General features: G+C 40.1%; 1 protein-coding gene across 2 annotated transcripts in view; it reads right to left on the reverse strand.

The window, feature by feature from the left end:
- The window catches only part of gfod1.S (glucose-fructose oxidoreductase domain containing 1 S homeolog), a 53,651-nt gene extending 45,465 nt beyond the window's left edge, over positions 1–8,186 (reverse strand). The window contains exons 1-2 of one of the 2 annotated variants that reach the window (XM_041567751.1): positions 7,518–7,654; positions 858–960 (exon numbers count right to left, since the gene is read on the reverse strand). In XM_041567751.1, coding sequence (XP_041423685.1) covers positions 858–894 — 37 coding nt within the window. In that variant the 5' untranslated portion in view covers positions 895–960; positions 7,518–7,654. Of the gene's footprint in view, positions 1–857; positions 961–7,517 lie in introns of both variants that reach the window. The other variant, XM_018241010.2, reaches the window with a different exon arrangement.
- Positions 8,187–15,509: the final 7,323 nt, after the last annotated feature.

Here is a 15,509-nt window from a genome sequence, read left to right on the forward strand (position 1 = left end):
GGCTCATTTACTGAGCTTTTTATAGGACGGGTTAGTGACTTATTACTAGATAAAAAGAAAGGCAAATGACAGAGGTCAGATGGAAGTGTAAACACTTCTTTAACCAACATAATAGCCAAACTAGGTCAGAAGTCAGAAAGACCTTGAAGCAAAGTAGAAACGCTGGAAATTCAGGTGGCTCGACAGCACAGCTAAGGTCCACATGCTTGAAATAATTCTCACATTCTTCACTAAAACAGCAGTGTGTTGCCTGCATCCAGCCCCATCAGGGATCTGCTCTTATTATTTTTCCTTTAATTTATTTAATATCACCGCTAGACATTTTCATTAGATGGGGCTAACCAATTTAATTAATTTTTTGCTTTTTATTTTTTATGATTTGTGTTTTTTTTGTGTTATTTAGCTTTTTATTCAGCAGCTTTCCAGTTTGCAATTTCAGCAATCTGGTTAAGAGGGTCCAAATGACTCTAGAAGCCATGCACTGATGTGAATAAGTGACTGGAATATGAATAGAGGAGGGCCTGTATAGTAAGATAAGTAATAAAAAGTAGCAATAACAATACATTTGTAGCCTTTCAGAGCTTTTTTTTTTGTAGATCGTGTCAATGACCTCCCACTGTAAAGTGACAGAAGAAGAAGGCAACTCATTCAAAAACTATAAAAAAAATAAATAATGAATGTCAATTAAAAAGTTGCTTAGAATTGGCCATTCTATAAAAGTTAACATAAAGGTGAAACACCCCTTAAATGAAAATGTGAATGAAAGCCTCACATAACAAGTAGTATTTCTGAACAGTCCTCCCTCAAAAATTGCCCCAATTTTCCCCCACCACCAAGAATCTACCCTTTTTCCTTACCTTTTGAGAAAAAGCAGTGTAGGGTTGATGGGCTCATCTCACTTTGCTGAATCTTCTCTCGCAAACAACTGTAGACAAGATGCCTGTGCAATTGAAGCCAAGCCTGAATCGGAAGAAGATTCAATGTTGTGAGATGGAGCCCTTCAAGCCCACTCTACACCTCTGATTTTTCTCAACAAGTAAGTAAATCTGGGCTACTTTGGTGTAGCAACATGGTGTAGTTTAGGTGTGAAGGCCCTCCAGCAATCTTACCTTTTATGTGAGGCTTCTGTAATCCTTTAAAATTATGTACTCAATGGAATACCCAAGGGAAATACTGGTGTTAATATAATTCAGTACCATCTGAACTGCTATATGATTGTACTGTCACCAAGACTCATGCTAATGCCAAGGGTGCTGCCCCCTTCTCCTGCTCAGCTGTGCTGTGCTCGTCACAGCAGATCAAAGGGGGGCTTCATTGCTAGGGCAATGACCACCATAGCACTTAAAATTTGGCTCTTAAAGTTATAATAGGCGACTTTTTGCCTTCCCTCATAACTGGCCGCTCACTGCTACTTGAGCAAGGTTCTCATCTAATGCTACCTTTACATGTCACACTTGACTTTTGATTACATCTATTCTATGGTGCAACCTGTCATTTTATAATGTATATGGATCATATTCAACAATACAACACTAACTGTTATACTTAAAGCTATGATGTAGCATTTATCCAGAAAAATAATGAAGGTCAGTATCAGTTACTCCTACGTGTGCCAGCAATCCGATGTGTACATATATCAAGTTCCAAATATAGAATGTTGTTTCATGCATAACTTCCTCAGGCCTATTTACCTCTATAGGGTCAACTTACCAAAGGTCAGGATGAAAATGTATTTATATCCACCACCAAATAAATGTTTCTCCTGCAGATCAAGAATTTGTAATATTTATCAATATTTCTTTTGTCTACCCCCAACCAGCATGTCTAGTGAAACATATTCAGCAACTGAAAGCTGCCAAGATCCATTAAAAATAATTGACACATGAGTATGGGTTCAAATGGAAATCATTCTTGCATTCCACTTAATAAGGTTGCTTTTACATTAAAGTATATGTGTACTTTTCATTACATCTATTCTAGGGTGCAACCTGTCATTTTATAATGTATATGGATCATATTCAACAATACAACACTTCTCTATTATACTTAAAGCTATGATGTAGCATTTATCCAAAAAAATAATGAAGGTGAGTATCAGTTACTCCTACGTTGCTTTAACATTAAAGTATACTGTATGTGTACCTTGTGCAAAAGAAACATTTTCTTGGAAAAGGAATAGGACCAACCTGGACCAGCAGTTGGAAATAAGGCACTGCTTACTCTAAGCTCCAGTACTACTGGTAGGAAGCTTCTGATTAAATGGTATCAAAAGTAAAAATATTAAACTTGCTCAAAGCTCATCCTAGGTAAGCCTGCTAATTCAGCTTTTGTATGCTTTTGCATACAACAAGCGACTCTGTTTGTGGCGTGAGTGCAGAAAGGTCTTCTTTCTCATCACCCTGCCATACAGATTTTGTGCAAATTGCGCTGGATTGTAGAACGATGTACAGATACACCATCTGCAGTAAGATGTTCTTACAGGTCTTTTGGGTTGTCTTTGGGTTGTCTTTGATCTTTGGGCATATGCCGCTCCTGTATTTTTCTTGGCCTGCCAGACCTGGGTTTTACAGCAACTGTGCATGTGGCCTTCCATTTCCTGATTACATTCCTTACAGTTGAAACTGACAGTTTAAAAGACCAGTAAAAAATTTGAAAAAAAAATTGTTCTACATAAAGAAAAAAAACCCACCAAGACACATTTAACTTTAAATTTGCAAAGACTTTATTAAGAAATAACTTACAGATTCTCCGATTGCACTCCTCTTCAGAAACGGTGACAGGGCGACGATCCATCGTGCATTGCTTGATTTCTCCTCCCTGCCTTCTATAGGAGGTAGCCAGGGAGGAGAAATCGAGTGCCGCACAATGGATTGGCCCCCTGACACTGTTTCTGAAGAGGAGTGCAAGCGGAGAATCACTAAGTTATTTCTTAATAAAGACTTTGTGGATTTAAAGTTAAAAGTGTCTTGGTGGGTTTTTTTTCGTTAAGTACAAACTAATTTTTTTAAAAAAAATTTTTTATGTTACTGGTCCTTTAAACCTCTGAGATAGCTTTCTGTAGCCTTCCCCTTTTGAGAATTGGTTTTGAGGATCCCATGTTGTCACTCTTCAGAGGAGAGTCAAACAGAAGCACAACTTGCAATTTGCCTCCTTAAATACCTTTTTCTCATGATTGGACACACCTGCCTATGAAGTTCAAGGCTTAAAGGGGAAGGAAACCTAGTCGGCGCAAACCCCCCACCCCCCCTCCCGTTTGTTGCCCACCCTCCCTCCTCCCCCCTGGCCTACCCGTCCCGCTGGACAAATGCCCCTAACTTGTTACTTACCCTTCTGCGCAGGTCCAGTCCAGGGAGTTCACCGACGACATCTTCTTCCACGCGATCTTCTCCCTGCTTTGAACAGCGCATGCGCAGTAGGATCATTTCGCCGGTACGATCTACTGCGCATGCGCGTGACTTTTGGCGCATGCGCAGTAGATCCGTATCGGCGAAATGATCCTACTGCGCATGCGCCAAAACGCCGTTCACAGCAGGAAGAAGATCGCGTGGAAGAAGATGTCGTCGGTGAACTCCCTGGACTGGACCTGCGCAGAAGGGTAAGTAACAAGTTAGGGGCATTTGCCCAGCGGGACGGGTAGGCCAGGGGGGAGGAGGGAGGGTGGGCAACAAACGGGAGGGGGGGTGGGGGGTTTGCGCTGACTAGGTTTCCTTCCCCTTTAAAGGAGAAGGAACGGCTTGCAGCACTTAGCGCCTTTAACAAGCTAATCCAACCAATTTGGTGTTGTCAGTAATCAGTATTGAGCAGTTACATGCATTCAAATCAGCAAAATTACAAGGGTAGCCACATTTTTACACAGCCAGTTTTTCACATTTGATTTAATTTCATACAACTGAATACTGCTTCCCTAAAAATCTTTGTTCAGAAAACACCCCAGTACTCAGATGTTCATAGGAAATGAAAGACATACCACTGTTATCTATTTTGTTAAAATTGGAGTCAATTATTATGCAGGCTGAGAGGGGTTCCCAAACTTTTTCATATGACTGTATATATATACAGTATATATATATACATACAAATAGATTTCTACTGATGAAAAACAGCCCCCAGATTGCAGCTAACACCATCATACTTCTCTAGGTATACGGGTCAAGGATAGCAAGAACTCTGCATAACAATGGCCTCTATGTGGCATAAACAAAAGACCTTGTACTTCTCACCCCACCTAAAAACTATTTATCATATGCAAAGCAATTCTTGTCACAATGTAAGCAAACCTTTTTATTAAACTATCAACCCATGTTGGAGGGATTCAACAGAGTTTCCAGGCAGCCCCCAAGTGCATTAAGCTGAGTTAGTTTAGGCAGTTAGTTTAGAGTGCTGAAACAGAAGGAAGAATGGATGGTGCAATATGTATCGGCTACAATACTGTTCCGTTTTACGACAAATTTAAAGTTTGTCCAAAATCCATGTTCAGCAGGATAATGATACTACAGACAAGGTAAAAGTATTATTGGACTGTTTCAAGAACACAAAGGTGAATATCCCACAATGCTCCAAAGAGTCCAACTGAGAAACTCCAATGAGTCCAATATCTTGGACATTTCTGTAACAACAAAATAGTGACAACTAATCCTAATTTTCAGGCTACAATTGTTTTACTTCCTTTTCTTTTATACCTTGGAGATCTAAATGGACCATAATACTTGGGGCCCCTCAGATACTATAATTCTCTTTCAGTCCTCTGTCTCTTGACTTTCCAAAACAACAGGAGAAACAGGATTTAGTGGCCCATAGCCAATTTTGTTGTATATTGGCAGGCATTGTCAATAAATATTACAATAATGTTTCAATGCACTGCAGGTGAAGCATAAGAGATTTCTATAAAACACTATAAAACAGACTTAATTCAGTTGATTAAGATTAGCAGACAACTACCAAAAAGAACATGAATGGCCCCTCTATTTGTTTCTGAATGACAGTTCTCAGCTTGTAAACTCTGTAGTGAGCTAGTGGGAGTTGTATTTAATCAACATTTGGGATGCATAGGTTTGACATGTTTGAATCACACAGTATCAAAATAGATTTTGACACGTGATCAGACAGACAGATTGCATACTGTATGCAATATGATTTATACCAGCTATTCCCATGTTAGACATGCACATGTCTAATCATGTAGATTCACACCCAATCCACATTTTAATCACTCAGTCCCACAACACTACAACAGCTTCACTCCAGCCTGAAACTATCCAAGTGATAGCATTATATATACAGATGTGATACTATCTGGGGGCTAGTGGAAAGTTGTAAGGAAGGTGGAAAAGCTAATTTGAGATATAAAACAAAATACTCTTCAAGAGCCAAGTCACAAGGCAATCAGGTCTGCACCAATATCTAACTACCCACCAAACATTGCCACTAAACACAACCCAAGGCAGTTCTCCGAAGCGAAAATCTCTAAAACAAAGAATTGTTCTTAAAGAGTATACAGACAGATATTCAAAATTTCATTAAATAAAAGTGAGGGAATCAATCCCAGGCTGCCAGGATTTTGCAGTTTATTGGTTACTAGTACGAATTACAGAGGCGAACACAATACAGCTGGCAAGACTTACAAGCAACTGCCAATTCTGCTTTATTAACAATAGGCCACAATATAAATTATATTTGGGCGACAGCCACTGCAAATGGTTCTGTACCAAGTACATCCTTCCCATCTCTTTCCTACTGACCAGGTATTGGATCCCTTCCAAATAAAATAACATATGTTCCTGCATTGCACTTAGCCGAAAACTACCTTCACTGCACCATTCATATAGTCCACATGAGACCTAAAATATACATACTAATACACGTACAGTGAAATGGCAGGTGACAGTGTAGAATAAGAAGAGCTGTGTGCAAAAAGTGATACATGTATCCAAATTTCCAGCACCCGATTGACCGACTGCCAGCAACTATTTATAACATACAGTGTGTACCACTCAGTGACAGATGGAGGGCTACATAAGGGAAATGCAATATAGGAAATATTTAATAAATAGTGAATAAAGTACCCCCTCTTGTAAAATATAAGGATATAATAAGTCACCGAGGAGTTCCATGACCATATAAAAACATGAGACCGAAGGCCGAGTGTTTTTATAAAGGTCATGGAACTCCAAGGTAACTTCTAATATCCTCATATTTTGCAACAGGGGGTACTTTATTTATTATAATACACAAATTTCAGTGAGTCATGTGACAGAAATGACATCAGAACTCACCGTTTATAACTGATGACATCAGAACTCACCGTTTATAAAGATATAATTTACAGGATATTCATGGCTTTTGTGTATTATCTCTAACTAGACATTAAGCCCGTTAAATTAAATCCGTGGGGCACATGCGCAGTAGCTCAATCCCACGGACACAGGGACTGGACGCAGAGACACTTCAACTTTATTATATAGGATTATGAACAAGGAAATACTCATTTTCAAAATTGTGAGCACTAATCATGTATATATGTTCCAAATACTGCTTGGCTGTACTGGAAGCCATGTGAACATAGGGATCATGAATAATAAAATATTGTCATTAGGGATGCACCGAACACAGGATTCGGTTCGGGATTCGGCCAGGATTCGGCCTTTTTCAGCAGGATTCGGATTCGGCCGAATCATTCTGCCCGGCCGAACGTAATCCGAAATCCGAATTTGCAAATGTAAATTAGGGTCGGGGAGGGAAATCACTTGACTTTTTGTCACAAAACAAGGAAGTAAAATTTTTCCCCCTTCCCACCCCTAATTTGCATATGCAAATTAGGGTTCAGATGCGGTTCGGTATTCAGCCGAATCTTTTGCACAGGATTCAGGGGTTCGGCCGAATCCAAAAAAGTGGATTCAGGGCATCCCTAATTGTCATGCACACGAGAGGCAGAAAGTTAAAGGGGTGGTTCATCTTCAAGTTAACTTTTACTATGCTGTAAAATTCGAAGCAAATTTTCAATTGGTCTTCATTATTTATAGTTTATTAATTATTTGCCTTCTTCTTCTGACTCTTTCCAGCTTTCAAATGGGGGTCACTGACCCCATCTAAAAAAACAAATGCTCTGTAAGGCTACAAATGTATTTTTACTGCTACTTTTTATTACTGATGTTTCTATCCAGACCCTCTCCTATTCGTATTCCAGTCCCTTGTTCAAATCCGTGCATGGTTGCTAGGGTGATTTGGAGCCTAGCAACCAGATTGATGAAATTGCAAACTGGAGAGCTGCTGAGTACAGAGAGATGAAAAGAAATTGCAAATTGTCTCAGAATATCCCTCTCTACATTATACTAAAAGTTAATTCAAAGGTGAACAAACCCTTTTAAACCCCTTTAAAGCCCCACAGCTGGCAGACACAGCGGACAGGATTGATGTGGGTCCCTACCAATGACACAATCCCCGGTGGCACTTTTGCGGCAGGTCATGCACAATAGTGATCAGAGGCGCACCGGGACTTGTTGCTGGCGCAACGCACTCACCCAGGGTTTTGACAGCGATCTGCTTGGTAAGAGGTGGCGGCAGGTTGATGCAAACCAGATCCACGTCCTGGTGCAACAAAACGTCGTCGATGCGGTTGGTGTAGAAAGGGACGCTCATCTCCTTAGCCAGCTCCTCGGCTTCCTCCTGTGTCCTTCCCCATAGCGCCTTCACCGAGAAGCCTTCGTCCTTCAGCAGCGGGATAATCACCCTGGACGTCAGGCTTGTGCCAAACACCCCTACCCCGGGCAGCATAGCTGAGCAGAGCCCTGACAGGGAGCAGAATGGAGCTGGCTGCTGCAGCCTCGTGCGCTACTATACAATAAGGCAGCCAGCGCCTCCCTGTAGCTACAAATAGCGCTAATACAAACGCAAGCCTCTCTTCTTGTGCCCCTCACTCTCAGGATGGAGGGGCCACATCCTCACCTCTGACCTCCATGCCCGGCTCATGCCAGGATCCACCAACACGCCGCCCCTCCCCTTTCCTCTTAGGAAAATTCAATGCGATGAAAGAAAAAAAAAGCTGTATCAACCGGCTCCCAAAAATAGGAGGGAGCTTGGGAGCAGCTCCCGGAATGAAAGAGGGGAAGGTGAAGCGCTGGCTCTGTGTTAGCCTTCCCCTGCCATCATCACAGCCTCTCCATACAGGCAGGGGGAGGAGCCAGCTGCTGTCACCTAATGTGTACGATGTCTTTCCTGCAACGCCCCCTTCTCCGCTACTTGCATTCCGATTGGCTATTGCCAGGGTTGTGTGTTTAACTGTTGCCTTCCTTCCTAATGACAGTCACTGCTGAGAAGGTGCAGGCAGGGTAGTGTTCTGGGTAGGTTTCCTGTGATGGACCTACAAGGCACTCAGCCTCACTCTTTTGAGCCTTACAGGAAATAGCTATTAAGACAACTTTGTCTTTCAATGCTTGGCCCTGCCCAGTGCATCTGATATATTGTCAGGCCACCAACATTCTCAATAAGTTAAGGAGCACAAAAGTGCACTATTTTCGCAAGTGGTCCTATTTTATACACATATAAAATATTAACTGAGCAGACTCTAAATGTGAATTTAGCCTTGTGTGAGTCTGCTTCATACATAAGCAAGTCTGGACTGAGAATCAAAATAGGCCCTGCCATTTCAGGTACACAGAGGCCCAAACAGCCCACAAACAGTCCCAAAAAGCCCCCCACCAGCCCACTAAGGTGTGACTTTCTATGGCACCTCATAGCAGCCCCTCTGGCATTTGCCAGAACCCACAGTCCGGGCCTGTACATAAGAGAGCCTAGCATTTGTATTCCAGGTGCAGCTAAGGACTGTAAATTCTATTGTAAATCTATGAACAGATCTGCACCCCTCATCTGAACAACAGATTATGTCTAGAAACAGTGAGAGATAACTCCAAAAAGTCCATATCATTGACATCACCCTGACCCCCCACCGCCACCACCATAAAGTATCAAAAAATACACAATAATATGGACCATTTTGTGATCCTAGGTAAAGTTCCGAAAGCTAATTGCAAAGTAGAGTAGGCGCTGGCGAAAGATCCAAGTGAGGAAGACAAGTTACTCCCCACCACTCTAACCACCATACAAAAGGGGGTGGTTCATCTTTCAGTTGACTTTTAGCATGTTATGGAATGGCTAATTCTAAGTAACTTTTCAATCGGACTTCATTTTTTATTGTTTTTTAATTATTTTCCTCCTTCTTCTGAGCCTTTCTAGCTTTCAAATGGGGGTTACTGACCCCATCTAAAAAGGCTACAAATATATTGTTATTGCTACATATTATTACTCTTATTTTTATTTAGACCTCTCCTATTCATATCCCAGTCACTTATTTAAATCAGTGCATGGTTGCTATTGTAATTTAGACCCTAGCAACCATATGGCCGAAATTGCAAACTGGAGAGCTTCTGAATAAAAAGCTAAATAACTCAAAATCCACAAACAATAAAAAATGAAAAACAATTGCAAATTGTCTTACAATTTTACTCTCTACATCATACCAAAAATGGATATCAAGCTGAACAACCCCTTTAGGGCAGGGGCACACAGGCAGATTCTGGGAGATTTAGTCGCCTGGCGACTAATCGCCTCTTCTTCGGGGCAGCAAACTCACCAAACTGCCTTCCCCCTGCCTTCTGTCTGCAATAATGAGAAAAGGCCAGCGCAATGGCATTCGCGGCGCTTTTCCGAAGTCGCCCGAAGTTGACTCACGAGGAGAATTCGCGTGACTTTGGAAATCGAAGTGCCGTGAGTGCATTGCCGCAGGCGATTTTTCATTTAACAGGCGGAAGACAGGTGGAAGGCAGTTCAGGGAGATTGTCGCCCCAAAGAAGAGGCGATTAGTCGCCAGGCGACTAAATCCCCCTGAATCTGCCCGTGTGCCCCTGCCCTAAAGCTTCACTTAGAGCAGAAATTACAGTATTGCTTTAATCTTGTCTATTTAGCTAAGGACCATGTCATGTGTTAACTCAATGACTTATAATAGATGGTATGCAGTGTTTATAACACCCTTATCCATTGGCATCTGCTTCCCTGCTGAAAATGGCAGGACTATCTCTGTTGAGAGGTGCAATGTAAAATGCAACTATGCTGTATATTAAAGGAAAACTATATTCCCAAAATAAATACTTTAAAAATCTTACCAAACTGAAATATAGATAACAGTACATTTTTGTTCTTTTACATTATTTACTTTGTGCCCCCATTTTATGATATTCTCTGTGCTGCCTCAGAGATCACCTGACCAGAAGTAACTGTAAAAGGAAAAAGTGTGGGAGTAAGTAAAGAACAACATTGCTAATGTGATCTAATATGTATGTGTGTCCTTGGTTTGTTTGTGTGCACCATGAATTGTATGGTCCCAGCCCAGGCCCTTAGTTCTTAAAATTGCAATTTTCTATTGAGGATCACCCAATGGCACATGTTACTAATAGGTATATTTTTGTGAAAATGGTTTACTTGGATGAAGCAGGGTTTTATATATGAGCTGTTTTATGCAATATATTTTTATACATACCTACATTGTTTGGGCGGGTTAGGGTTAGGGTCTGGTGCGGGTCGAGAAATTCTCGACCCACACATCACTACAGGGCAGGCAATTACTTTCCTTTCAGCACTTACTAGTTGTCACTGCACTCCCCACATTCCCCCTCTCTTTACCATCTAATTGTGTAACCAGGGCATTGGAATGGACATCAGGTCCCCCATTCTGGTGCATGAATTTGAGTTGATGCAAAGCTTGCCTTAATAACAGTTTCCACAATATGGCTCCTGTCTGCTTGCTATAATTATGAGTTCCCAGACTGAAGGACACACGATTGAAACAATTTATACAGTGTAATTAAAGTTTATTTTGCTTGACAAACATCATAAAATAGCTTTTGGAATATTTTTTTCGGGGGACAGGTCCCCTTTAAGGGCTTTAAATAAGTTACAAAGGTGTAGAGAGGCTGTTGGCTTCTGTTGCTACCTTTAAAATGATGCATTCACTAAGGGTATTATTATAATTAACCAGAAATGCCCCACGTTTTTATGCAATAGTTATGCATGCCGCAGATTCCTTTAATATCTTTGCAGACATTTGGAATGCATTAGGGTTAAGGGTGGGGTGTTTATTTGTCTTATGTATCTGTTAAGCAGCCTAGCATGCAAGTGGGTGTGCTCAAAGGAGGTATGAAAGGAGGTTTAGGTCTGGATTTCGTATTGGATGTTGTGAGCCTCTGACCCTGAAATGACAGGATGCACCTAGTACTAATAAAGCAGTACAGCCGTTAAGGAAAATACATATTGTAGCATATCTGTCTAGGTATATTGCAGGTAAACCTGCTGTTTGCCCCTGGGAAAATATATCCTTTTGGCTATGTATCATAGCTGCATTTCAGTAGGGTTCACAGGGTAGTTTATCTTCACAGAATTGATCATTAGTTCTCCTTAACTAATGACTTTTTTTAAAAAACAATTACTCTCTGGTTTCTATTGTTTTCTAAAATCTATGTTTTAAAAATAAACAAATTTCCTAATTGCTAACATTTGCCAGCTGCAGTTAAAAAATGTAACTAGCTTTCTTGAAGAAGGAATGGATAGTACAGTGGTTACCATTGAAGTCTTGCTGCACATGAGTTCTAGATTCAGTTCCAGCCAAGGTGTTTGCATATTGTTGCTGTGCTTGTGTGGGTTTTCATTGGTTACTCTGGTTTCCTCCCTTATTAAACAAGTTACAACATACAGTTACAACATACAGGTAAGTTAATGGGGTTCTAATAATATTGTCCCTTGTGAGAATGTGACAGAGACCTTTGATTGTATGATCTCTATCTTGGTCAGGGAGCAGGGGGCATGCTCAGCACAGGCTAAAGCTAGTGAGAAATATTAGCAACTAATGTATCAGGTTGGCTTACTGGCCTGCTTCTGAGCAACATGAATGGGAGGAAAGAATGAAGTAATTTCTAAAGCATACATTAAAAAACAGGTTTGAAAAGTAATATTTTTAAAAACAAAATATTTTTGTAACTGAACCTGCCCTTAAAGATGGGGAACCCTTTAATTTTGTAATAGAGTTGCACTAAACCTTGAAATAATCGAAATGCATAAAAAAATACCTGTATTGGTCAGGAGGACAATGAAACAGAATGATGTAGTTTATTTGCTGACACCTGGTGGTCAAGTCTAGGATAGCCCAAGGTTGAAAATATATGTGGACTAGGTGATTTTGAATATCTAATATGATCTATAAAAGTAATCTATAAAACAGCACAGTATATTTTTATAACACAGTAATAGTATACACAGTAACAAAGTATGGTTGGCTGATGTCAAGGGACATTGGAAGAAGGACTTTCCTACCACTTCTTTCCATGCTTATTGTGTCTAGTAGACATGATGGATGACTGGACCAACTCCTATGTTGCATCCAATTAAAGAAATTATGTAATTGTAACTCACAACACATAAGCTCTTTGCAAATGAGTTTGGTGAAAAATTGTATAAGTGTATTGACAGGGGCCCATCTGTCTACAAATGGTACTAGTATTGATTATCTGACTGCATGCTGCATTACAGGGTATATCTCCACCCACTACTCACCCATGTACAACAGTGCACATCATGTATACACTTCTCTCAGCTATATGCACCTACCTTGTTTACACACCATGCATAAAGTGATGGCAATGGCAGACAAGTTTCTAGAAACAGACGCCTTATTAGATGGCAGCATTGTTAGCCTGGATAAAACATAACTTGAAAAGAAGTTGTTGCTTTATAATATTAAGTTTTTGGGTTTTTTTACTTTGAGGGCCCAATACATAAAACAATATAGCAACATTATAGTGCACTGCATTTTGAATTCAGCTTGGTATTTGGCTGGATTTTTGGTGGAAGATTTGGTATTCAGTAAAATCCAGAACTGAGGATTTGGAGCACGGTGCAGTAAGTACAATGACCAGAAGCTCCACTAACACCAATTAATAAAGAATAATAATAATAATGTTCTACTGCCCCACTGAAAAATGCAGTAAATGAGAATGAATGGCTGGATGCCCACAAGAAGAACATTTCTCTAATATTAAAGGGGTTGTTCGCCTTCAAAACATTTTTTTCAACTCAGTTGTTTTCAGATTGTTCACCATAAACAAAAACTTTTTTCAATTGCTTTCCATTTCTTTTTTTTTTTTACCGTTTTCCCAAAGTTTAATGTTCCTGTCTTTAGTGTCCCAGTCTGGCAGCTCAGTAATCCAGGAGCTAGAGTCCTGCAGCACCCTGCTGGTTGCGGGTAGAAGTTCCGGGTGCGGGTATAGACGCGGGTCGGCGGTTCTGCGGGTCTGCCGGTCGTGCTGCGGGTCTTCTCAATAGCGATTTTTGCTCCTTTTTTCGGATCACGCCTACTTCCGATGATGTCACTTCCGGTTCATAATGACAGCACTTCCTGATTCTTGAAGGTCAGCGGGTCCCGGGTCCGGTTGCGGATAAGGTGTTTGCGGGTCGGGTAGCGGGTCCAAGGGGGTAAGAATGTGGATTGCAGGTTGCAGGTACGGACCTGCACAGGACTCTATCAGGAGCATGCTGAACTGTTACAATTTGCTACATTTAATTAATACAATTAGTTTGTACATTTCTCAGCAGCATGTGTGGAATATTAGCAACTATTGTATCAATTCAAACAGCTGCCTTTAATGAAGCTCAGAGATTGCTTCGGCGACCCCTCCCAGAGCTGCTTTAGAAGGTATAAAATGAAAATTTACACTTCAATATAAGAAAAATGGTCACAAATAGAAAATACAAAGTAATTGGAAATGTCTTTATTTCTGATGAACTATCTGAAACCAACTAAACTGAAAAAGTGTTTTTTACCTTCTTTTGTCTGCCTAGAGCACTGACTCTGTAAACTACTCAAATTGAATACATTATTTGATGGATTTCCTATTTTTGGCCCTGTGGAGTCTTTAAAGGCAACTGTTATAACTGATACAGTAGTTGCTAGCTTCACACTGAAGCTGCTGAGAAATGCATTAACTAATGTAGCAAATTGTAGCATTTTAGATTCTGCTCCTGGATTACTAAAATGTCAGACTGAAACAACAGAGACATTTAGGGGGTAATTTATCACAATCCAAAAAGCTCTCACTATTTTCTGAAAACTACTCTGACCAAATCTGTATTGACTATTTTCCCCTATTTATCAATAATTTTATCTAAAAATTTCTTGTGCAGGAAAAAAATAATCTATACAATTGTCAAAAAATCCGAATCGTACAAATTTTTCTGATTAGTCGCGGTAAACTGTGACTTTTTCAGATTTATCAGTGAAACCTGAGACATTTTTAGATTTGAGGCCAGAAAACCACGAGTACTTTTTTATTCTGACTTTAAACACCATCGGACTTTAATAAATCCAGAATTTCCAGAGTTTTTTTTATCCGAAAACGGCCTTGGGGTGCCCGCCCACGAAATCCAGTGCTGGATCCATCTATAGGACTGGAGTAAAGCTATCAGTCTGTTTCAGAGAAGCAGTCAAGCTATCAGACCGTTCATTTTAAAAGGGTTGTTCACCTTTAAATTAACTTTTAGTATGATGTAGATAGAGAGTGATATTGTGAGACAATTTTTTTTTAGCTTTTTATTCAACAGCTGTTCAGTTTGTAATTTCAGCAATATGGTTGCTATGGTCCCAACTACCCTAGCAACCATGCACTGATTTGAATAATAGACTGAAATATGAATAGGAAGGGGCCTGAATAGAAAGATACGTGAAAAAAGCAATACATTTGTACATTTTTGAGTTATTTAGCTTTTTATTCAGCAGCTCTCTAAATTACCCTTCAGCTAGTGTCTAAATTACCCTAGCAACCATGCATTGAATAAGAGACTGGAATATGAATAGGAGAGGCTGAATAGAAAGATTAGCAATAAAAAGTAGCAATAACTATACATTTGTAGCCTTACAGATCTTTTGTTTTTTTAGATACGGTCAATGATCACATTTGAAAACTGGAAAGAGTCAGAAGAAGAAGGCAAATAATTCAAAAACTATACATTATAAATATTGAAGACCAAGTGAAAAGTTGTTTAGAATTGGCCATTCTATAACATACTAAAAGTTAACTTGAAAGTGAACCACCCCTTTAATACACACAGTGAAACTAAATCAAACAAAAATTGCACCAAACTAAGTGGACTGACTAAGGTAGTGGTCAACTTCATGGCACTAGTGGCAGAATGGAAGGGAAATGTGCAATTTGCAATCTTTGGAGCAGTGGTATGGTCAATTTTGACAGTAAAATTGCACCAAACTAAGTGGACTGACTCAAGTGGTGGTCAACTTGATGGCACTAGTGGTGGAATGCACGTAAAAGGATAGTCTCAAATATTTTATTTAAGTTTTACCATAAAACAAGCAGAATTGGGATTGGCAATGAGACGAGGCGACGCAGTTTATACTATGCCACAAAGCTGCCAGTGTATAGCGCTAGTGTATTTTCGGCTGCTGCGCAAGCAGGAAA

Source organism: Xenopus laevis, chromosome 6S, assembly GCF_017654675.1.
Source record: "Xenopus laevis strain J_2021 chromosome 6S, Xenopus_laevis_v10.1, whole genome shotgun sequence".
Lineage (NCBI taxonomy): Eukaryota > Metazoa > Chordata > Amphibia > Anura > Pipidae > Xenopus > Xenopus laevis.